This window comes from Branchiostoma belcheri, unplaced genomic scaffold (genome assembly GCF_001625305.1).
Source record: "Branchiostoma belcheri isolate BF01 breed outbred unplaced genomic scaffold, Haploidv18h27 scaffold40, whole genome shotgun sequence".
NCBI lineage: Eukaryota > Metazoa > Chordata > Leptocardii > Amphioxiformes > Branchiostomatidae > Branchiostoma > Branchiostoma belcheri.
In genome coordinates, this window is record NW_017804021.1 from 2387595 (window position 1) to 2412496 (window position 24902).

The following is a 24902-nucleotide window of genomic DNA, read 5'->3' on the forward strand; positions in this document are numbered from 1 at the left end:
TGTATGGCCAATGAAACAGCCTGTTATAAAATACACAGCCAATCAAATGTCATGTTAGAAAAGTTTGATGGCAGCAGCTTGCAGCTAACTGATCACAACATGTTATAAACCTGCTCTGATGAGTGAGACAGTTACGTTGGTTTGGCAGAGATCATTTTGAACTGGGGATGACAGAATGACAGAAAAACATTTACACATCTCCATTTCTGCACAAGCAACAATAACATTCAGTCAAAGATTGCAAGTTTTTTTATGGCAGACCCAAAAAAAACTGAAAATAAGGCCACACCAATTTGATTTTCTGGTTCCCGGTTTAAATACAAACTGCTCAACTGGAAAAACATACTGAAGACAAAGCCTGAGTTGTTGCTTTGATGCACTCTCAGCTTTTATGATGTCTGCTTGCTATAGTTTCACCTTGAAAATTTCCGAGAACCAAAGAAGTAAACTGGAGTGGCCGAAGCTGGAAGAAACTGTCCTGAAAACTGCACATTCCATCTTTGCTGCTCTCCCCTCCCGTAAATAGCTGCTGTACTCTCCAATATCATACACACACAGAGATCAATATAGTTCAATTTTCCTTGTTGCGGCGACTCGTAGAAATATATCTTCTGTTGCCTAGCGACCGTTGCCTAGCGACTGTTGCTCAGACGGCGGACTTGACCTTGCCGTTCTCGATGAAGGGCGGTGCGTACTGGTCGATGGGCGGGCAGGTGCAGACCAGGTTCTGGTCTCCGTAGATGTCGTCAGTCCTCCCCGAAGAAGGCCAGAATTTCGTGTCCGGCTGAACAAACGGCTGAAGAGAAGATGAGACGAGAGAAAAAGATGAGACAACTAGTACATGTAGGTAACATTTGTAAAGCAAATTCATAGTGGCAAATTAATGATACGCCAAGAAAACAGTTACTCAAGCAACTTCATATTATGTTGGAAACGGTCACACAGACAGAGCTTTCAGGTAGCATCCACTAGCTTTCGTCAGTGACACTAGAGACTACAGGAGCCTCTAGTTTCAAAAATAACATCCAGTTGTTTGAGTAACTGTTTTTTGCATATTTTATTACCCAGATATCTAACCTACACTGACAAATTCATAATGTTTACCTACACAAGGACATGGTCTAGCCTAACAAACTACTGCTCTGCTTATTCTTACTCAAACACATTCATGTACATATGGTGACCAGCCCCTCCAGCTCTGTTCTGCCACTTGCTACACAATGTAACCCAACACCACAGGGTGCGTGCTACAGTGTCCACTCGCTGCGTGTGACGCAGGCCAGCGTGTGGGCCGCCATCTTTAGGGGGTTGTTTCTCCTACCCCCCTACACTACCCCCCCTAAACCCTACCCCCCTGCTCACCAGTGGGAAGGCTGCCTGTTCCCGTGAGTACGGCCTGTTCCACTCGCTGTGTGTGACGCAGGCCAGCGTGTGGGGCGCCATCTTTAGGGGGTTGTTTCTTCGGTCCATTCTGCCCTCCTCAATCTCTCGAATCTCCTGGCGGATTTCTAAGAAAAAAAACAACAGAAGTTTCGAATCAGCTGAGAAGTCAACATGAAACCTAAGGCCAAGAATTAGAACAAATAACTGTCTGAACTTTCAAAATCCAACTCAAACTGCAGCCAAAGTTAGCTCTGTAGGGTGGCAAGTTGTCCTGTTAGTAGCTTTACACAAACGTGAAACCTGATTACACTGAAGGGCTAAACCACAGATCCTTACAATCTATCACTTAAACTTTATCAAAACCACAATGACAGTCATGTACATGCTTTTGACTTTCGACATTACCCTTACAATTAAAGTTGACAAGATCTAGATTTATTTACATAAGACAGGGTTAATATATAGGCCTTAATCAAGATTTTTTGCTATACGTACGGATGAGTGCGTCACAGAATCTGTCGAGTTCCTCCCTGTCTTCGCTCTCCGTCGGTTCCACCATCAACGTCCCCGAAACCGGCCACGACATCGTCGGCGCGTGGAAACCTGGACACCGGAGGGGGGGGGGGTTGTTTAATAAGTATGTACAGTGTACTATGTTATTAGTTTTAAGTAGAGATAGAATATTAGATTAGTAGAACATAGAACTTCATTTCAGTATATGGTTTTCCCATTCCTCAATGCACTGTGTACTCAATGCTCTTGTCATTGTCAGTTTGCAAATAATCTCCATAATTTATTCATTAGTACAGTTTGAAATGTCTTTGAATACAAGTGGAAGGAAGTGCAAAACCGGTGAGTTAACACCTTCGCAAGTTGCACTCCCAAACACTAAATAGATTTAATACATTATATTATGAAACATGTTAAGTGGATGGTTAAAAACTTATACTAAGAAGCCTTAAGGTTGCATAAGGCTCAGTTATGTACTGTAATCTGCTGTCAGCAAGAGGCGGTTATGTACCGTAATCCTGCAGTACCTACACCCGTCACCAGGAGGCAGTTACATACCATAATCCTGCATGCGTTTGGCGATGTCGGCCACCTCGACTCCCGTCGTCTTCTTGAACACTCTCGTGTCGAGGATGAACTCATGAGCACAGAATCCTGCAGGTAAACAACACACAAGCTCCAGTTACTAGAGAGGCAGCACTTGCAAGCCAAATGCACTATATTCACTTCCGTAATTCTTGCCAAATAAACCAAGGTGGTTAAAAATCTCCTTACACAATATATGGTGTCTCCAGTCTCTCTAGCTTGTCCTGCCAGGTTGCTACATGATTTATTCTAACATCATATGCCATGGTACTAATTAGCATAACCAAGACTCACCATTGGTACTAATTAGCATATCCAGGACTCACTATTGGTACTAATTAGCATACCCGGGACTCACTATTGGTACTAATTAGCATACCCAGGACTCACCATTGGTTCCCTTGTACAGTGTTTTGTAATGGCCCTCCAGGCGTTTGCTCATGTAGTTAGCGTTGAGGATGGAGATCTCTGAAGCGTGTCTGAGGCCCCGCCCGCCCATCAGCTTGATGTACTTATTAGCATACCCAGGACTCACCATTGGTTCCCTTGTACAGTGTTTTGTAATGGCCCTCCAGGCGTTTGCTCATGTAGTTAGCGTTGAGGATGGAGATCTCTGAAGCGTGTCTGAGGCCCCGCCCGCCCATCAGCTTGATGTAGGCCCAGGAGATGGGCAGAATGGAGGCTGACCCAAACTGTGCCGCGCTCACGACCCCAAACGGAGACTGCGTGTTCACTTCCACCACCGGGTGGGACGGCAGGAACGGGCTCAGGTGCTTCTTACTGTGGAGAGGGGGTAGGGCAGAAGGAACGGTTAAAAGATATCCTGCTGATAGTCTCTCTCTAAAGTTTCTCTGATTCTTCTGACATAAACATATATAGTGACCAGCCCATCAACCTGTGTTTTGCAATGATGGTGACAGATATTTTGGAGAAGAAACAGAGCAAAGGTAAACATAAAAACTGAAGGAGTGCTTACACTCTGATGGCACATGCCCTATACTGAATGAGGGAATGAGTGAGTGAATGAAGGAATGAATGAATGAAGGAAGGAGAAAACTCACTCTGATGGGCAGTATGCCCTAAATGATGGAATGAGTCAATGAATGGAGGAACAAACGAGAAAACTGACACTCGGATAGGCCCCATGCCCGGCCCTCCCCCTCCATCAGTGAACGAGTGAATGAATGAGTGAATGAATGAATGAGTGAATGAATGAGAAACTCACACTCCGATGGGCCCCATGCCGGGCCCTCCCCCTCCATGAGTGAATGAATGAGTGAATGAATGAGTGAATGAATGAGTGAATGAATGAGTGAATGAATGAGTGAATGAATGAGTGAATGAATGAGTGAATGAATGAATGAGTAACTCACACTCCGATGGGCCCCATGCCGGGCCCTCCCCCTCCATGAATGAGTGAATGAGTGAATGAATGAGTAAACTCACACTCCGATGGGCCCCATGCCCGGCCCTCCCCCTCCAGGAGTGAATGAATGAGTGAATGAGTGAATGAGTGAATGAGTGAATGAGTGAGTGAATGAATGAGAAAACTCACACTCCGATGGGCCCCATGCCGGGCCCTCCCCCTCCATGCGGGATGCAGAACGTCTTGTGCAGGTTCAGGTGAGAAACGTCTCCCCCGTAGTCACCTGGCCGGCACAGCCCCACCTGCGCATTCATGTTCGCTCCGTCCACGTACACCTGGCCGCCGTAGCTGTGGATCAGGTCACAGATCTCCCTGGTAACACACAAACAAACAAACAGGAATAAACAAACAAACAAACGTACACCTGGCCTCCGTAGCTGTGGATCAGGTCACAGATCTCCCTGGTAACACACAAACAAACAGGCATAAACAAACAAACAAACAAACAAACAAACGTACACCTGGCCTCCGTAGCTGTGGATCAGGTCACAGATCTCCCTGGTAACACACAAACAAACAAAAGGCATAAACAAACAAAGATACACTGGCCCCTCCAACTTTGTCCTGCCACTTGTTACATACACACTGTAATGTAACTCAAAACCACAGGGTGTCTGCTACAGCACCAGTTACCATGGTGACAGATGTCTGGTCCAGGTCACTGACCTTCAAGTTAATTGTTTGGAGAAGAAAAACAGTGCAAAAGCAAAATGTTTTCCTCCTGCAAAAGCATACATAATGACAGTACCTGACCCAGTGTTAACGTCACACTTCAAAGAAGCCACATGACAAGCCTCATTGGGTCAGTCTACTGAAGAAGGCCAGAGTGACTGGTCGAAAGCTCTAGGTGAGAGAACTTCTATGTGTTGGATCTAAAGTTTCAACTTTAGACATTACCTGACATCGTCCTCAAAGACCCCATTAGTTGAGGGATAACCTAACACCACAGGGTGTCTGCTACAGCACCAGTTACCATGGTGACAGATGTCTGGTCCAGGTCACTGACCTTATTTGTTTGGAGAAGTAAGAATCAGACCAAAAACAAAATGTTTTCCTTACCTGACGTCGTCCTCGAAGACCCCGTTAGTCGATGGATAAGTGATCATCATGCAGGCGAGATGCTCCTTGTGTTTCTCCGCCATCTTGTAGAGATGTTCCTTGGAGACGCGCCCGTCTCTGCTCACCTCAACCGGCTGCACCTTCATCCCCGCCATCTGGGCGCTCGCAGGGTTCGTCCCGTGGGCAGAGGTCGGGATCAGACACACCTGAGGGGGCAAAGGGCAAGGGTCACTGTAAGTTGTATCTAGAACTATGCCTGAGCACAGTTCTGGATAGTCCACATGTATCCAGAATCGTACCTGATCCCGACCCTAACCATTTCAGGCAGAGAACTAGATAGGCACGGTTCTGGATACAATAAAGAGGACATAAAGATAAGACAGGTGAAAAGTTGCCGTAATGTTTTGTCATGCAGCAGGGCAAGCCCTTTGTAATAGCCTTTGGCTAGTTGGGCTGCCCTGGCTGTGAGGGCTGAACAGCCAGGGAGGCCTGCCCGCCTTAGACTAAGGCCCCCCCCCTAAAGTGCCCCAAAAGGGGCTATATGGGGGTGTAGCCGGGGCTTGTACAACATCTCAGAGCCCCGCAAAGATGAAGGTGAAGATGTAGCCATATCAGTAAATAAATAGATAAAAAAGCTAGGTTACTCACAGATCTGTGGCCCTCCCCATTGGAGGTGAGGTACGGCAGGTAGGGAGACAGGTAAGACAGGTAAAAAGAAATCTGAGACAGGTGAAGTGTCAGACAGGTAAGGCAAGTTACTCACGGATCTGTGCCCCTCCCCCTTGGACGCGAGGTAAGCCATGATGGACCTGAGACCGGCGTACTCGCCCTGCGCTCCGCTGTTGGGCTGGAAACTGATGCTGTCGTAGCCGGTAATCTCACACAGGTCCTCCTCCAACTCCCTCAGCATCTCTCGGTACCCGGCGGCCTGGTCCTCGGGAACAAACGGGTGCAGAGACGAGAACTCAGGCCACGAGCACGGCTGGAACAGGAAGGACGGAGGGTTAGTTAGTTAGTTAGTTAGTTAGTTCCCTCAGCATCTCCCGGTACCTTTACTCCCTGTGCTTTATCCAGGACCATGCTCAGGCAAAGTTCTGGATTATCTACGTGTATCCAGAACCGTGCCTGGGGCAAATCTACGTTCTTGGATACGCAGAGGCTATCCTGAACCGTGCCTGATCCTAACCCTAACCCATTCAGGCACTAGATCTAGGCACGGTTCTGGATACGATAGGACATTTCCATGATATGTTTTACAGTCTTCAAGACTGCCTGCAGTTGGTCACTAAGACAATACAGACCACGGCTTGAACGTACAGGAAAAATTGAATCTTACAGGAAAATCTAAATTTTTAAAATAATCAAAAGTCAGACTCACCATCATTTGTGTCGTGCTGTTCAGCTTCATTGTACAGGAGCCCTGCAGATGGGAAATATTTGTGTAAGCAAACAAAAAACCAAAAACAAACAAACAAGATTCCACATATAAATGCACATACAACAAATATATACTATGAAATGGCCAACTATAACTCGAAGTCCACATTCCAGTCTCACACATTCCACATTCTACCCAGGCACTTCCCATGCTAAATTCCCTCCTTTGATCCCAAATTGCCTCCCTCCCTCTGAGCCTAGATCATTCCCAGCCCTTTTCATCCTAAATCCTGCAATCTCCCACCGGTAACCCCCCATACAGACCTCTGCTCTCTCTGTTAACCCCCATACAGACCTCACTCTCTCTGGAATTCAAATTTTCAGTGACTTTCCTCCGACCTTGGATGGAAGACTTCAAAGTTACCCTTCAGTTCACAGAACTGACAAAAGTCACAGGCTCACAAAGACTTCAGGTTTTGCCAAACACATGTAAAACTCAGCTCCTGCCTGTGACTGGAATGCTGAAAGATGCTGAAGTTTTAGACTGTTGTATTAGCTGTCCAATTCATGCTTAAGGGACTCACATGTTGAGGAGTATGTTTAAATTTGTCAGCGTACATGTATTGTGTGTTGACAGTAACTCCACTGTATGTGTACATGTTACAGAACTAACCAGATGAATCATGGAGTGCACCAGGGAGATGTCCTTATATTCTCCAGCTAAGATACGTGTGTATGTGTGTGTATGTGTGTGTGCTTGCGTGTATGTACATGTAAGATACTAACCAGAGGGATCATAGAGTGCACGAGGGAGACGTCCTTATTCTCCAGCTGCTTCATGTAACGCACCAGCTGGGTCTCCGACCGGTGGCTGCAGGACAGAAAAAACATAAAACATTTAGAATTTGCCCTGACAAAGATGAAAGAGCGGTTGTCAAAATGTCGGCACACTAAAATATAACAATGGCACCATCATTGTGGAACTAAGAAAACCAGAATGTTAAATTACAAATTAGCTAGTACACATACTGGAAGACAGAAGAAAAATGTCCAGACTATGCTTGATGTACAAAATGACTAATAAACTGGTGGACGTACCAACTACTAAGTACCTAATACCAGCCCAGAAGAGAACAAGAAATAGCCATGCCTTCAAGTACCAGAGTTATCAACCAAGGATTGAGGTGTTCAAGAATTCATTCTTTCCTAGAACTATCGCAGAGTGGAACTCACTGTCACCAAGTACAGTAGGGGCATGGTCAATAGATAGCTTTAAACAATGTCTAGAGCTAGAAGTTCAAGGGTTAGGTGTAACAAGTCGATCAGTGTAAGCTGCGAAGCTGGTGTGTTACGCCGAAAGGCGGTTATACCGGCTATACAGAATGATACAGATACACTTTTTTCCACCCGTTAGGACACTGTCAGTTTAACTGAGTGAAAGTTGTCACCTGTTGAAGACCTTGTGCTGCAGGTAGGGGGAGGTTCGTCTGAAGGGACTGTTCATTATACTCCCCTGGGGGAGGGAGTCCATCTTGTCTGCCAGGAGGGCCTGGGAACAAAGGAACGAATGAATGAGTAAAGGAAGAAAGGCACGCTTGTGGTAATAGTTATATAATCATTCAATCCTGTATCCATCTAAACAGTAACTTCAATGTTCTGCCATGTCTAGATACTTAGTCACAAGAAAATATGTTTTTTTACGCACTTCAAATGCCTAATAGTATATATTATTCATAATAAATAATGTATTCTGCCTAAGTGCCATGTTACAGGTCCAGAGCTATAGATTCTGCTACCTTTATTCTAAGATGAAATGAAAGGCATGAAATTGATCACATTCCCAAATCTCAGCTGAAGACCGTTGAAAAAAAAATGTACCACAAATCGAATTTACTGTTACAGTACAGCCTGGAATATTCCAATCTTCCTTGTCAACCAGAATAAGACACCGTGTCTGACCTTCAGCACTCCTCAAGGAGCTGGCCAAGGTCAAGAGCGTATCTCACAAGGACAAGGACAAACCTTAAGTCATGCGGAACCCGAGATATTCTGGTCCGAGTTGTTCCTATCACATTTTTAACCTCAAATTTCTCCTCAAGGGCAATCAAACCTGCCAGTCATAACTTACACTACCTAAGTCTGTATCATGATCAGGGCAATACAGGGCTGGAAATACTGGGTGCATGTGCACTGTAGTGCATCCAAATTTGGAGCTGTGCATGAAATATTTTTTCTGTGGGTGCACCAGGGCACCCAAATATTTTTGTAGCTAGGCTTACGTAAATAAAGATGCTAAATGTATAGTTTACAGCACATTCTTAACATCTAAGTGTTAGAAAACAAATAAAATGATTGTTATTATAATAGTACTTTTCTTCAGAAATGAAACATAATTAGTTTTTACTGACAATCTATTATATATTATATCTAAAAAAAAATTTTTGTGGACCCAATTTTTTGCAACCGTGCACCTATAGCTATTAGCTAATAGCTATTCCCCAAATGAATTTCGAGCCCTGCAATGTATAAGGTGAGTTCCAAAGCCTATAAGCCTGTTTCATGGCCTGTTTCATGGCCTGTATAAGCCTGTTCTTTAGTCTAACACACATTTGGCCACAGCGGAGTGTTCCAGTGAGATAACCGTTCCCACACACAGGAGGCAGGGTTGACATTTCCTCACACTCGCCAAGAACCAAACTCTCACAGCAGAAACAGGGGGTGTAATGTGGCTTGAAATGTTAGAGGCAGTTTCTGTGGGGGAAATGCCAGAGTTTTATGACTCCCATACGTCATTGTCATGAGTTATAACAGCCTGGTTTTCAGGGATAGATTCTACCCTCCAACCAAAGGGTTGGGTTTTGGCTTATTTTTGGCGTGTTTTTAGTCTTTTTATCGGGCTTTCTTTTTTGCACTGTTTTTTTTTTTTACGCCAACGTAGACTGTCTCCTGCAGAAATGTGTACAAGTTTTGTGGAATGCTTTCAGTTTCAGCCATGGTCACGTTTATGTGGAATTTTGTAATAAAAAAACTGCCTATGGGCCCTGGAAATCTCACATTTTATTACAGTCTACATATCTAATTTTATCATCTGTATAGCAGTGACAAGTATACCAGTGAGGTATGACAGGTTATGAGAATATTAAATTAATAATTATCATTATAGTAAGTTGCTATGCTACACCCCAAGTGTACCTGCCATGAAATGTTAATGCCAGTTTTGGCCTTGTGAAGCTGAGGGAAAATGTCACTTCACGACTTGAAATATCACCACTGAGCACGTACAGTATCTATCCCTGCCAGACAGGTACAGATATATCCTACTGGAACTAAACAATACTTAGTAACCACTGCCACCCCGGTAATGATGAAATTACTGAATGAACTTCAGACAAATAGGATATAAATTTAGCCTTGGCTTAAACTTTTTGTGTCAAATGTGTGTTTTTTACCACAGATGTTAATCTATTGTTACATGATTATGTTTTTATTACTGTGTGAACCCTGGAAGATTAACCCTTTGGGCTAAAGGGCATCAAAATTACGAGCATAAAGAGAACTAGACTGTCTGAACGAGCATAAAGAGAAATAAACGGTTCTACTACTGCTATATACATATATCAGCATGTACACCCCGTAGCCTATGCGGTTACCTAGTCCTGTACATGTTTGTGTAAAGCGGCATAACAGAGTAAAGCTGACAGGATCAGGGTTAGACATGCAGCATGACTGAAATGTCTGCAAGGCTCAAGTACCCTGTTTATATGCAACTCTAGGGTTTAGCCACGGTTCAGTAACCTAGACCTGTACATGTGAGACTTTTCTGGTGTAGTTACTGCTTGGTAATCTGCATTTATATGTGAGGCTTTTGGGCTTAAAGTAATACCATACAGGTCAGCAATCCTTCAGTATGTGAAACTTTGGGCTGTGTCTCTTAAGTTGACAGTAACCTTCAACTGTGTATGTAAGACTTTTGTTGAATGTGTAGATAACACTCAGTAATCTGCATGTACAAACTGTATATGTGCGGCTTTTGGGATTAGAGTATACAGGTCAGCAAACCCTCAGTATTCAGACTTTGGGGTGTATCTTAAGTTGACAGTGACAGTAACCCTTAGCTATACATGTGAGACTTTTGTGGTGTAGTAACTTGGTCTGCATGTATATGTGAGGCTTTTGGAATTAGAGTATACAGGTCAGTACAGCTTTAGAATCAGGAGTAAGTGAGACTTTGGGCTGTATCTCTAGCTGATGATAACTTTCAGCATACATGTGCATGAGACTTTTCTGGTGTAGTTACCGCTTGGTATCTGCATGTATATGTGAGGGGCTTTAGGTTTACAGGTCAGCAAACCTTTAGCATTTCAGACTTTTTACTGCAACATACTTTTGGTATGCACTCCTTCACACCTCAAATGTACATACCTAGGGTATGTTGCAGTAACAATATCTTTAAGCACACTTTTTCTCAAGGTGGCAATATTATGGACTAGGGTGATATTATGGACCCTGGTGATATTATGGACACAGTTGTTATCTTTAGTTGACAGTTACCTTCAACTGTATAGTATAGTATTAAGTGAGATTTTGAGGGTTAAGCCCCAGCTTAAGTAGGCTGTCTATATGCAACATTCTGGGTTCAGTTTCAGCTCGGCGGAGCTGACAGGTAAAGGTGTGTGGGCGGGGTCGTTCTTATCTGTTGCCATGGCAACTGATGATGTCACCTGTGCGTGTGATGCATGTGAAACGAATGGCATTTTCTGTATGTGTAAGCTGAAGATGATTTAGTGTTATATAACATTAAAAAGTAACCTTTGGGAATGTCTAATAAAGTGTTGTACTTAGTAGTATTATAGGTTATAGTGAGTAAAGAGACTTATTTTTACACAACCAAGACTTTTATTCAACCGACGTTTCAGTGACCGTCTGTCACCTTCCTCAGGGCAATTCTGACTGGTTCACATTGCACTGCAGCACAGGTGTCACTGCTATAGATGCATTCCCAAATGTACGTCGGCTGAATAAAAGACTTGGTGTAAAAAGAGTCTCTTTACTCAGTGTCTTACCAACCTGATGAAACTATTCAAGGAGTATAGGTTATACTCTGATAATTATGGAAATCATTGCTTAAATCACAGCTACATTGTACACCATTATTTCTACTTCTTCACTAAAGCCTTTGTATATAACCAAATTCAAACCCTGTATCCAGCCTCACCACAGCTATGCCATAGCACATTGTGCATTAACTCCTAGCTGATTTCTTATCAATCACTTATCCTGGGATTATGTAAGCTTAGAGCCAAGCCCAGGTCCTTATCCCATTAAAATGCCTGCTCAAGCTTAACAAGTGAACCATGATTACCAGTCTGCCATACATGTGCTCGGTGTTTCCCTATAACACAGCAACAAACAATCACTGGTCTTACCCTTACCCTAACCCTACAACACAGCAACAAACAGGCGTAACATAACGTTATATCTATAGTTCTATGCCTGAATGGGTTAGGGTTAGGATCAGGCACGGTTCTGGATAGTCTCTTTTGTATGCAGAACCGTGCTTATCTAGTCCTATGCCTGAATGGGTTAGGGTTAGGATCAGGCACAGATTTGGATATAGCCAAACCCTACTTGCCTCAAAAGATATAGCTAGTACTTAGTTCCTAAATTAGTTTCTATTTTGTTAAAACTTTTAGGGTTTGAATTACTCTATTTCTACTCTTATGTTCTTGTCAGATGTATGTTTCCTATGTCCTGAGGTAAAATGCAATTATTAGCCTTCAGGCATAAACTAGTGTTAAACAAATGTTTCCTTTCATAGTTTTATCCTAAGCACAATTGAGAACAGCATAGCTCTACTCACAGCACTTGACTCGGAGCCGAACACCCAGAGAAGGTCGTCAAGGTCGTGTTCTTCCACTGTCTCGTCCAAGGACACGCCCAACTGTGGGGGGAGGGGGGCGGAAAAAAGGGGGTTAGTGAAGATAGTGCTGCCTTTTTAAGTCCTGAGACACTTGCTGGAGCTTCCTGGAAGGATTAGTACATCTTTAGTAGCTTAATCCACGGGCAGCTTAGACCTAAATCCCTGCTCCTGATCCCATCAACTCTGATCCCCTGCCCGATTACTGGATCTGGGTTACTAATCTCCCACGGATTAATGATTAATAATCATCTTCCACAGGTGAAACAGAATCTTCTTCACTGACTGCAGAAACCTTAATTCCTACAAACTGAAACAAATTTAGTTAGGAGACTGATAGGAATCATGTAGTTAAATGACCTTGTATTTCTGAATTCTTGTAGTCTGGATATGTATGTATGTATGATTGTTATTTTGTCGTCTCCTACTAGTATGTGATCACGGGAAGAATAGCAAAGTGTAAACTAAAGCTAACTGTGGATCCAGATAAAGTAAAAGTCTCATTTCCTCACCATGCCGTCGTTATAGACCCTGAGGTTGATCTCCTTCTGCGCCGCCCGCTCCAGAACGTCGGCCGGGCCCGTCCCACACGCGACCTTCAACGTGTCGAACACAAGGTCGTGCTGCAGGTGGTGCCCCGCCCGCTTCAGACCTGCAAGAATAAAGTCAGGAGTGCTGCGTCAGGAGTCACTTGAAGACATCTTAGGAAAGTGGTCTTGAGGATATTAAGTATCTACAGCATGCTTACTGCTGTCTGCTGTTACTGGCAAAGAGTAAAATCTTTCAATGAGATTTTACCTCATTCCACTCACCTTCAGCTAGCAGCAATGTCCCATGATGCACCCTGGTGGCGATGTGTTTGAGGCCCTCGGGTCCGTGGTAAACCGCGTACATGGCGGCCATGTTGGCCAGGAGAGCCTGAAGGGGGAAACATCAAACATCAAACTGTGGGGATATTAAGCTCACACAAATCTTTAGAATTAGAATTAGTTAGAAAAACATTCTGCATCATCTGCAGCCCAATAGCAATACGTAGACCGAACCCCAAACAAATCCGTCCAGCCGATCGCGAGAAACAGCTGCTGACAGAAATGGTTCGCACAATAGTAAAACCTTCCCAGGGAAGGAGATATCCTTCCCCGGAGGTAATTAATGGGAACCCATTTTGTTTGTAAACATTCTGATCACATGAACAGCCTTGTCCAATGAACTTACCTGAGCTGTGCAGATGTTGCTGGTTGCCTTGTCCCTGCGGATGTGCTGCTCCCGAGTCTGTAAGGCCAGACGGTACGAGTCCCTCCCTGCTGAGTCCCTGCGATGGGGTTAAACAACATACATGAGTGACCAAGCAAAACATTTCGAAGTTTCAACACAAAAGTGAGAAACAGCACCTGCTTTCCCTTACCTCTAACCCCCGACCTACCTGCTGACCCCAACCTCTAACCCACTGGCTGACCCCTAACCCCTGACCCACCTGCTGACCCCTAACCCCTGACCCACCTGCTGACCTGACCCCTAACCCCTGACCCACCTGCTGACCCCTAACCCCTGACCCACCTGCTGACCCCTAACCCACCTGCTGACCCCTAACCACTGACCCACCTGCTGACCTGACCCCTAACCCCTGACCCACCTGCTGACCCCGACCATCCTGCCAGGCATAAGTCTTTTCAGCTCGTCCCTGACGGCGAAGAACGCGGCGTGCGGCCCGCCGTACCCGAGCGGCACGCCAAACCGCTGGCTGCTGCCGACCGCAATGTCCGCCTCAAGCTCGCCCGGCGGCTTCATCAGCGTCAGCGCCAACAGGTCCGTCGCAAACACTACCAGGGTCTGAAACGGGTTAAAGGTCAAGCACAAAACACACACAGAACCACAAACATCAGCGTCAGCGCCAACAGGTCCGTCGCAAACACCACCAGCGTCTGGGGGGGGGTCGTGTCAGAGGTTAGACATACATGTAAGCACAACATTGAACTGCCAGTATTGGGGTGGGGGGCAGTGCATTATAGTCAGAGGACAACTGACTCCCCTCCTTGAGCTCTCGACAAGCGGCTTAGGCCGAAGACTGTACACTGTATGATTCAAGGTTAAATAAAGGTTTTTAAAAAAAATGCGGCACCCAAGGTACCAGCCCAATCTACAGTAAAAACCTGTACTACCCACCCCGTTATCGTGTGCGTCTGCGATGACTCTCTGCAGCAGCTCCATGTTGTAAACCTGCCCCTCCATGTTCGGGTACTGCAGAATCATCCCGCTGAAGTTACGGTCGCTGAAGTCCATGTTCACGATGTCACTCACGGTTATATCGATGCCCAGGGCCCTAAACAAACAAACAAACAAATAAATAAATAAACTAGAAAGGTAACATTTGCAAAGCAAATGCATGATGTTTACCTTCGCATATGGTCTGCCCGGTTAATTCTTACTCAAACACATATATGGTGACAGGAGTCTAAATCCCTCTTACTATAAAATTGCAACATTTTGAAACCCAACACCAGTTACCATGGTGAGAGACAGTCTGGTTCAGGTCATTGACCAGGTCAGAGGTCAGTGCAGGCAAAAAATTTGACTTCCTTCGTGATATAACATTTTACAAGACACTGTCAGTTTAACAGAAAAATTACATATTATAGATGGCAGTTAGTTTGTTGTCTAACTATAACTATTACCATGTACAATGTATTATAGAACTGTACTGTTCTAACTTACTCTGCTCTAGTCTGGATCAGCCCTATAGTCTGCGGATGGCAGTAGCTGTGAGACTATGTTGTTCTAACTTACTCTGCTCTAGTCTGGATCAGCCCTATAGTCTGTGGATGGCAGTAGCTGTGAGACTATATAATTATGTTGTTCTAACTTACTCTGCTCTAGTCTGGATCAGCCCTATAGTCTGTGGATGGCAGTAGCTGTCCACGTAGAATCTCCGTCTCTTGTTCTGTCTGTAGCAGAGCGCCATGGCTTCTGCGGCTGCCGTCGCCTCGTCCAGGAGTGAAGCATTCGCGATGTCCATGGCGGTGAGGTCTGTCACCATCGTCTGGTAGTTCAGCAAGCTTTCCAGCCGGCCCTGGGCCACCTCGGGCTGGTAAGGAGTGTACTGTGTCGTCCTGTAGAACATAAAACCACACGGTTAGGGGTTCCAATCCCAACAGGCTTTCCAGCCGGCCCTGGGCCACCTCGGGCTGGTACGGAGTGTACTGTGTCGTCCTGTAGAATACAAAACCACAGGGTTAGGGGTTCGAATCTCATGTTTATAGCGGTGAGGTCTGTCACCATCGTCTGGTAGTTCAGCAAGCTTTCCAGTCTACCCTGGGCCACCTCGGGCTGGTAAGGAGTGTACTGTGTCGTCCTGTAGAACATAAAACCACACGGTTAGGGGTTCGAATCCCAACAGGCTTTCCAGCCGACCCTGGGCCACCTCGGGCTGGTATGGTGTGTACTGTGTCGTCCTGTAGAACACAAAACCACAGGGTTAGGGGTTTGAATCCCATCTTAGAGAACTACAAACCTGGGGATAACTGTATGTGAATATTGATCTTACATCGTAAATCAGGGACAGTTTTTTTTTTTTTCTTTAAGAAACATGCATGTCTGTTTCGGGAGTTTCAGGGATTCTGAAGTTTGAAGCCCCTGAGGATGTGAGAAATCTGTTTCTGTGGGGCATAGAAGACTGAGAAATCTACATGTACATGTTTGTGCACCGTGAAGGAGAAACCCATAAGTGCCATAAAGTCTCCTGCAGGCGACTAACAGGATTGTGGGAAGCCTGGAGGCACGTCGTTAGTCTGGCGCCGTTCGGAGACAGGCTTCTCCACAGATAACAGCCGTAATGCCCGGGACTTCAGCAGCACTGTGTGTGCATCTGCACGTGAGCAACACTGCCAGGGGTAAGTTTGTGCACAGGAAATAAAATGTGCGTAGGTCCATATACATGTTCTCAACTCCCTGCAGTAAAGCCTGGCAGCTGCGTTCTGAAGTGGACATATATTTTACAGTCTGGGCAATAAGAGAGAATATCACACACGCCCCCCTCCCAACAAGTGCACTTAACCCTGATGCCATCTCTGCCCTCTGTGTTGCAAATCCCTGCGGTCTATCAGGGAGAGATTATATACGTGGCTGCAGCTGGTAGCAGGAATAACCTGGGACCTTTTGTTTCTGAGGATGGTGTTTGGCATAACAGTTTTGTAGTAATAAAGACAACAAGCAACAACGACAGAAAAACAACAAGAGATCTGTTCTTACCATCCAGGGTTTTCGAAGATGTTCCTGAGGATAGTGTTGGGCGTGACTGTTCCGTAGTACCCCATCCCGATGTAGGACCTCCAGACTTTGTTCTTCCCCGCGATGTGACGCAGTCTTTTGTGGACTTCACTCTCCGCTGGACAGATAAGGGGCAGAAACAGACAGTGAGACTCTTTACATCATCATCATCATAATAATAAATGGTTTATTGCCCAAACATCACCCATGCAATCGCAATTTTCGTATGCACGGATTTTGTCGCCGTGTAAACCGGGTCTATCTAGCAACATCAGGGTTTTTTCTAAACAGGAATAAGGGAGCTGCTCCCTCATGTAACCAGCCAGCTCCCTCATACCAATTTTCAGATTGAACCCAAAGTGGCTATTCTTATAAAAAAAATCCCCCCTCAGTTGCTTCTTTCCTTGTCATGCTTGCGATCTGCTCCCTCATGCTACATTTTTCTAGAAAAACCCCTGAACATCATCCATCCAAACCCAAAATGACAGTGATAGTTAATCTCATTTGGTCTGAGCCCCCCCCCCCTCTCCCCCCATATACAGACACTATTACGTTGTTCGTCCGTCACTATAGAGCGCCCATCAACCATCCAAACCCAGCCAGACAGAGTTAATCCCTTTTACTACTGTTATAGTCAGCCTTGCTGCTACAGGATTTACCCAGGATCTCCCCAGCCTGGAGCTATAACATCTGACTGATGACTGTTGTTCTCTAAAGCATTATTTATTGATAAACTTCACAGCCCTTACTGATATGAAGTCACAGGAAAGCCTAAAAAAATCTCAACTTTCTATCAGATTTTGGTCTCAAGATAGCTGCTGTCCTGATTTTCTCATACGTAATAATTTACTACCTAAAAGGTAAAAGGGTATCGTAATAAACTAAATAAACTGAATGACCTGAGGACACTCTGGCGTGAGTTCTCAATTATAAGTTAGAAATAGTTTAGTGCATTTTTAATGGTATAACGGATGATGCGAGGCCCCATAATTCAGGAGAACCGGCCGGCCGAGGCTTGTTAGCCAGAGGTCACGCCGCTGATGGCGGAGCTACGTGCGGAACGTTCCGTCCGTAACGCTAATAACACTGATGGTCTATAAATCACAGCTACGCCAGGCTGACAGGTACAGCATGGGCAAAGTTCTGGGGTGGAAATTACACCTGAATGTACAGGTGTGAAGGAGAATTTGTGCAGGTATTTCTGATGTCCAACTACAATTGTTCAGGATAAAACCAACCAGTCTGCAAAACTTGTAAACCAGAGCCAATTGCTTTATCCAGAATCTGGATATAATAGTACTAATAGGACATTTTCCCCTTGATAAAAAGTATTCAATGCTTCAAAGTACCATCTTTTATTACAGGCTTATCACAAGGTTCAAAACAGTGCTACATCTTCAAAATATTTGATGGACTAAAAGGAGAGAAAATGAGTAATACAGGAAAACTTTGTCAGGAACAGGTCACTGGTAACTTTACATATGTGCAGGGATGCAGGAAAAGAATTTCGAGTCCTGATCATTCATTTTCAAGTTCCGTCATAATTTAGACACAAACAACCGGGCAGCCACTGGCTAAGTGCCTACAGGCTGTCCGTGGTTTACTTGGGGATTTGTGAGATGGCAGTTTGTACATCAGGTCTGTACTTATGTGACGTCTGAATCACATGTGTAAAACCTGGGTGTACAGGGACTGTGTGAGGAATGGTAGACTTAGTTCTGTCTGATATGGAAGTACTCCTTGAGTACAGGGGGGACCAGTAATGGCAATGACTGCAGCTGACTGGTTAGGCCATTAGGGTCGGTATACATACTGACACATGTAGGTTGGGATTATCTTTTGTTGCTGTTTTTTTAGACTTCCTCTCATGAGCCAACTTATTCAATACAGTTTAACAAACTTGCATGAGGACACCTATATTTTCAATGTCAATGTTAGAAAAACGATTGTGCAATGTTTCATCACTCAGGTGTCAGATCATGGAGCTAGAAAAGGTCGATCAGCTACAAAAATTTATGTCCCTTGCAGGGATCCACACACAAAAAAAGTCTAGGGTCAGCAGGTTTTTCTAGCTCTGGTCGGGAAACAGGAAACACAACAATTATTTTCCTTGAGGCCTTTGTAAAGAGTCCCTAGTTCAGCTTAAGTGGGAATTTGGAGTCTGGTAGTTAAATTACTAAATAAGACGTCACATTAAATCAGGTCTGATCTAATGTGACGTCTAAATAAACCTGTAAAAAACTGGGAGTAGTACTTAAGACTGTTTCCTACAAAACACTGGGCAGTGTTTCCAGCAGGTAACTTATTAATGAGAGGTCAGAAATAGTTCAGCACAATTTGGGCAGGACAAAAAAGTTATAAATAAAAAAAGCCTTTCCAGTAAAACAACCTCCTGGTCTGTTACCATGGCGACAGGACCTTTAGAGGTCGCTGCACCCTGCAGACTGAAACCCGATCTGTGCACCTGTAACCTGAGTCATGTGACCTTCATGTTTATGGTCAGACAGCCAGGCAGGGTCAGGGTCAGGGACTGGTAACATTAACAAGGTCAACATGCTTATTATCAATGAGAAAAATAAGGAAAGAACCTAAATGCTGAGTTAAGGCTTCATTTCTTCAAGAGTGCCTGTCATGATCTTGGAAGGTTTCCAAGACCGGAGACTGTCTTCATTGTTTACATCAGGATGTCTTCTTTTACTATTTGTTTTGACTCTTAGGATGAAAGGATTCTGACTACTATAGCTCTGAAGTTACAGGATATATACAGCATGTATATTATGGTCAGACGAGCTGGACAGTAGAATTTTAACCAATCTCCAAGCAGATCTTCTGTTGGCACAAGGGTAGTATCTAAAATACCACTGTTAGGCTGGCAGGAAAAAAAAATACTGGTACAAGAAAAGAAAGCCCCATAAAAATGCATAATTGTTCAGATGTAAAAAAAGCCTACATCCTCTGTTTGAATCTAGTAAATTTTGAGTACATTTTGCAGCTCTGTAAAACTACTGAGCAGGTCCAGGGAAATGCAGAGTTTACGTCAGGAGTTAGTCAGAGTGAGCTGATGTGTATCGATCTCAGGTGTGAATAATTTATCAGTCAGTCACGGGACAACACGACTCAGACTCACGCCACTAGTTTTACACCCATGTTAGAATCTACTGTCAAATAAAGACTGGCTGAGTTGTATCCAGGACCGTGCTTTATCCAGAACTTTGTATGGTTCTGGAGTCAATGCATATCCAGAACTATTCTTGAATATCGGGAGACAGACTATCCAGAACCGTGCCTGACCCTAACCCTAACCTATTCAGGCATAGAACTTAAGACAGGCAAGGTTCTGGATTCGAAGCAGGATTCGAACCCCCGACTCCTGGTACAGAGCAACACAGCACCCGAAAGACATGCACCTGGCTGTAATGACAATAAACTACTTATACTGCAAAAACGTACTACCCCTCCACTGTTGCCTGTTCCTACTCAATAAAAAGTGGCCACAATGACTGTTTAAGTCAATTAGCTACAATTACATCAACCCCCCATCAGACCCTCCAAATGGAAACAAGATGCTGACATGGATGACCTTGAACAAAAGCCCCAAGGTCAACACGGCAATTCCTGTAGTTGAGGATCCTGTAGAATTGTACCCTGTGCTTTCCTGTGATAACATTACACAAATGTGCCTGTTGTACTTCAGATGGAGTTGTTTCAATAAGTTCAATAACATTTTAGTTTTCTATACTTGAAACTTGTTCTGGCAGAAGAAACAGGCAAAACTTGCAATGAAGGGTTTAAATCATCATCATCCAAATGCAATGGCATGTTAAAATACAAGAATGTTCTGTCAGGAAAGAATTTCAAAGGCCTCTATTGTAGTAATTTGTACAATTTTATGCTCTAATACATCGAGCTACATGTAAGTATAGGTTATGGTGATTAAGTTCTATGTACTGTAAAAACTGTAGACCTTCTACAATAAAAATGATAATTTTATGTATCATATTCTACCACAAGGCATTTTTCTACATAATTAACCAACAGAGCAGTGCTTTTGATAACATGGAGTTTTATTTTCTTTTGTCTGCTCCACCTCAACATTTCTTGAACACCCATTTACTTTGTGCGGTAAAACTCCAGACAGAAGCAGCATCAGTAGTCAGGCTCGTGTGTCGAGCAGTAATCACACAAAATTGTCCCCAAATTGTCACTAATTCCCGCCAAGCAGGAGCCTAACTACCCACAATTTGCGGCGTATGTCGGCCGCACGTCAAAAACCTAACCACCGACCAAAACGCCGTAAAAACCACCACTTTAACCGCCCGTGTATGACGGCACTACGTCAAAACACAAACCACCGTCCTAACCTAGTCTCTACCAGACTAACTACGCTGGCTAGATATAGGAGAATATTTGCCGGGGGAGTTTGGCCTCCTTGTAGGTTTGACTGGCCGCGCTTCGGAGGGAAAGAAACTACCTGCCCGCGGCCGGACTCCCTTGGCCAATTTTACTCTCTTTTTCTGCCGAATTCTACGATCCGTTTTCCCGTAGAAAGGCCTGGTGGAGGCTAGTCCTAACCAGCAATTTTCAGATGACAAACTGCGAGGAATTACTGAGTATTACTCCCTTCCCACGCGTCGGTCTTCGCTGGTCCAGGCTTGATTATGTTGCCCAATTTTCCCCGCCCAATTCGGCGCAATAACGGCGTCTTTAGGGAGCTCTAAAACCTCTCCATCAAACTCTCATCCTGCTGGTTATTGATCTGTAATCTGCGCCTGTGAAGCTGGAATGGCCGATCATCTCAGGATTAATAACCCGAGTGCTGCGATTTCTGGGGCCAGGGAAAAATGTTGTGTTTCCTGTTTCAGACCTGAAAATATTAGGGTCAGTAGGTAGGAATTATCTTTTTTTAATCAATAAGACTTGGCAATCTCTACTTAATGTGATCTAACTTATACAATACATTTTAACAAAGTAAAACTTGCACGAGGACACTTATATTTTCAATGTCAATGTTAGCAAACTGATTGTACATCGTTTCATATCACCCAGGTGTCAGATCATGGAGCAAGAAAAGATCAATCAGCTCAAGAAATTAATGTCCCCTGCAGGGATCTACACAAAAAAAGACTAGGATCGACAGTTTTTTCTACGGTCAGTCGGGAAACAGAAAACACAACATTTTTTCTTTGGGCCTGATGACGTACAAATCGGCCATTTATATCTGCGGGGTCGGCACAATATTATCGTTCGCGTTGACGCAAGAGGGTCGGAGGTCACTGACTTTCATGCATACAGAACTGAACACAGAACAGCAGACTGGATGGTTACTGTACTGGTGGGGTGGTTAGTAGTCTTACTTTGGGACCACAGGGTCAGGGTTCCAGGGGGCCGTGCTGGCTGGAATCTACGTGCATTTTTTAAATATTTCGTTTGATTCCTAACACCAAACCAAATTCTTTTAGCACATTACGTTGTAACTTGCATATTTTTGAGTCTGAAACGTTTTCCTACTAACTACAGATGGATATTTTGAGCCCTGCCTGTAGTACTGGTACTTCTTAGTTTCATATCCTATATTTTATAATATTGGGCCTGTGTTTGGGAGACTTGCAACCAGCATAACACCAGTACAGAAAACACCAGTGTAGGGAATTTCACATGTTTTCAGGTATTCAATTATTTCAGCCAGCCACTTGAATCTTTCACAGCAACTGCACATACAAAACTGGTGTGTTATAACTTATATGCCCTGCAGTCAGTGTTTTATATTATTGTCCCCTTGACTTCCAAACAATAGAGTGTCCTTGTCTCTTGCAACTGGTCTAGTACTAGTGAACAATGTCACTACTAGTACTAGTACATGCCCTGTAGTCATTATCTTCCACCTGACTTACAAACAATACAGTGTAACAGTTGTCATCTCCAATTCTGGTCTTTCTACTATGACTATGAGTGAAGTGTGACCAAAAATAAATGTGAAACTGAAAAACTGAGTGTAAACTAAGTGAAACCTAAGTAATTATTCCCCTGCTACAGGATGGTAAGACTGGCTTATAGAGTTATAATGTCCATTGTTGCAGGAGTAAGTGATACTCCCAACACATGAGGTTAGCAATAACGGGTCTGTAAACTGGTTCACATGACGCAGAGTTTGGAGTTCAGCCAAACCCGTCCAAAGTGCCCCCCCCCAATGTATACGTAGTAGCAGGCTTATAGAACTGGGGGTTTGGTGGTCTTCGGCTGTTTTCTGATTAGCCTCCGTAGCAGGCTTATAGAACTGGGGGTTTGGTGGTCTTCGGCTGTTTTCTGATTAGCCCAGTTCTAAAAAACGGGGGTAATTCAACCAGGTCGGCTATGTTGTCTATATGCAGAAAATAGCACATAAAATTAAAAGCTCCCAAAGACCATGAAGACCCCAAAACCCCCAGTTTTTTGCATGCTATGGAGGCTGGTGGTGGTATGAATGATTTAAACTGACTGTCGACGTCCAACCAGAAAAATGTATGGAAGATTATCTAAACATCTCACATCAACATTAGCCGAAGTGCACCAAGTTGTTCTAACAAATACTGAACAAAAATTTTCATTACTAGTAACAACTTGTAATTCTATTGCCTGAATATTATGTTTAATATTGTTTTGAACTCGTTTTCAGCAGCACGTCCAAATTCCAAATTCAATGATATAAATAATGAACACACTGGACAGACAGACATGTCATGTGTCATTAACGTTATCTTGCAAACATTAACAATAACATTAACATTACACGACGTTCAACAACTTTTGCTATTATAAATAAATACTGAACAACCCTCAAGAATAGAAGTTAGAATTAATCCACAAAGTGTAACTTTACTGCCTCAAGGTTATGTTTAATGTTGTTGTTTTCATCACTACTGTCACCAATCATAATTATAAATAATTCACAAGTTGGCCAGCCAGAAATGTCAGCCCGAGGTTTTCTAGGAAACAGAGAATCAGATGACTCACACAAACATTACACGACATTTAAAAACTTTTCTATATAAATCCTAAAGAATCGTGGATATAAATACTAGTAGAGTAAAGCGTAACTCCAAGTGCCTGGATGTAAATAATATGCTAACAGTTGTTTTACTGATGCCACTACATTAAAATTCACTGTCCACAATAAAATATCACCCGAAGTTCAACAATGTTTTTCTAGCATAAATCGTGAACAACCTTAAAGCACAGCACAAAGCTGTTTTATTATTATTATTATCCAATGGCCTTGGGCTTATTGTGTACAGTATTGTTACTGAGACTGTCCATCCCATCTTATAAATAATTCAGACCTTCCAAAATAAATGTAAGGCAGGGCTGGAAATACTGGGTACGTGTGCACCTTAGTGCACCCAGAATTGGAGCTGTGCACCCAGTTTTTTTCTGTGGGTGCACCAGTGCACCCAAATATTTTTGTAAATTTACGTATGTAAAGATGTTCAATGTCTAGTAGTACATAGCATATTCTTAACATTTAAGTGTCAAAAAAACAATAAAATCTTTGTCATAGTACTTTTCTTTAGAAATAAATCATAAGTTTTGGTGACATTCTACTTATTTCATCTTATACATGCTACATGGTGCAGCCAAGAAATTTTTGTGCACCCAATGTTTTAGGTTGTGTGTACCAGTGCACCTATTCCCAGAAATGAATTTCGAGCCCTGCCGGATAATCTGTCATACTCAGAGGGTCATATAAACATGAACGGACATTCACTGTATAGTGCTATCTCTAGTTTAAGGACATGTCTACATGTGGTGTGTTTGTGGCTTTGTTGTGATGTTTGTGGTTAAACTCAAGAGGCTATGGATGGAATGTTATGATATTTGTTAAGTGGTTTACAGTCTTGCCCTGTTGAAGAAATAGTTGGGTTTTGTTGGGTTTTGCAGTGCCATATACTTGGTGAACTATGTGTAATCATTGAGCATTCAGTGATAAAACATGGTGATGTTTAAATCCATTTCTCCAAAAACTGCCAAAGTTCTACCTTGTGTAACTCTGTTTTTATATATTTGTGTATTTTTGAGCTGTACCTTATGTAAAATGTGTAGTTTTGTGTAAAATTTATCTCTTTTCAATGTATCTTACTGATAATGTAAACATCAGTCACTCAACTTATAGGTTATATTGGGGCTTTTAAAAGGTTAAACTCAGGTTAGCCTGTTGTACCACTTCATAAAACCCAATTTAGCTGCCAGGTTTTAGACAACTTAGATATAATTACCCGTTCCAGTTATACAAATCTAATCGTTCGAAAACAGCTCCGTTTTGTGGGTGAGAAAAAATTGATAACGACAGTTGTCTGTAGCACTTGAACAGGTTGAACACAGGTGAAATTCCAACCATGTTTTTGATAA

At 43.5% G+C, this 24902-nt stretch overlaps 1 protein-coding gene across 1 annotated transcript in view; it reads right to left on the bottom strand.

The window, feature by feature from the left end:
• Positions 1–390: 390 nt before the first annotated feature.
• The window catches only part of LOC109477620 (glycine dehydrogenase (decarboxylating), mitochondrial-like), a 29818-nt gene continuing 5306 nt past the window's right edge, over positions 391–24902 (bottom strand). Inside the window, exons 3-21 of the mRNA XM_019778964.1 lie at positions 16503–16638; positions 15122–15364; positions 14421–14577; positions 13891–14087; positions 13473–13569; positions 13070–13175; positions 12770–12909; positions 12201–12281; positions 7789–7889; positions 7127–7211; positions 6342–6383; positions 5727–5945; positions 4964–5169; positions 4034–4216; positions 3014–3258; positions 2452–2547; positions 1879–1986; positions 1363–1508; positions 391–796 (exon numbers count right to left, since the gene is read on the bottom strand). Coding sequence (XP_019634523.1) covers positions 647–796; positions 1363–1508; positions 1879–1986; positions 2452–2547; positions 3014–3258; positions 4034–4216; positions 4964–5169; positions 5727–5945; positions 6342–6383; positions 7127–7211; positions 7789–7889; positions 12201–12281; positions 12770–12909; positions 13070–13175; positions 13473–13569; positions 13891–14087; positions 14421–14577; positions 15122–15364; positions 16503–16638 — 2738 coding nt within the window. The 3' untranslated portion in view covers positions 391–646. The remainder of the gene's footprint in view (positions 797–1362; positions 1509–1878; positions 1987–2451; positions 2548–3013; positions 3259–4033; positions 4217–4963; positions 5170–5726; positions 5946–6341; positions 6384–7126; positions 7212–7788; positions 7890–12200; positions 12282–12769; positions 12910–13069; positions 13176–13472; positions 13570–13890; positions 14088–14420; positions 14578–15121; positions 15365–16502; positions 16639–24902) is intronic.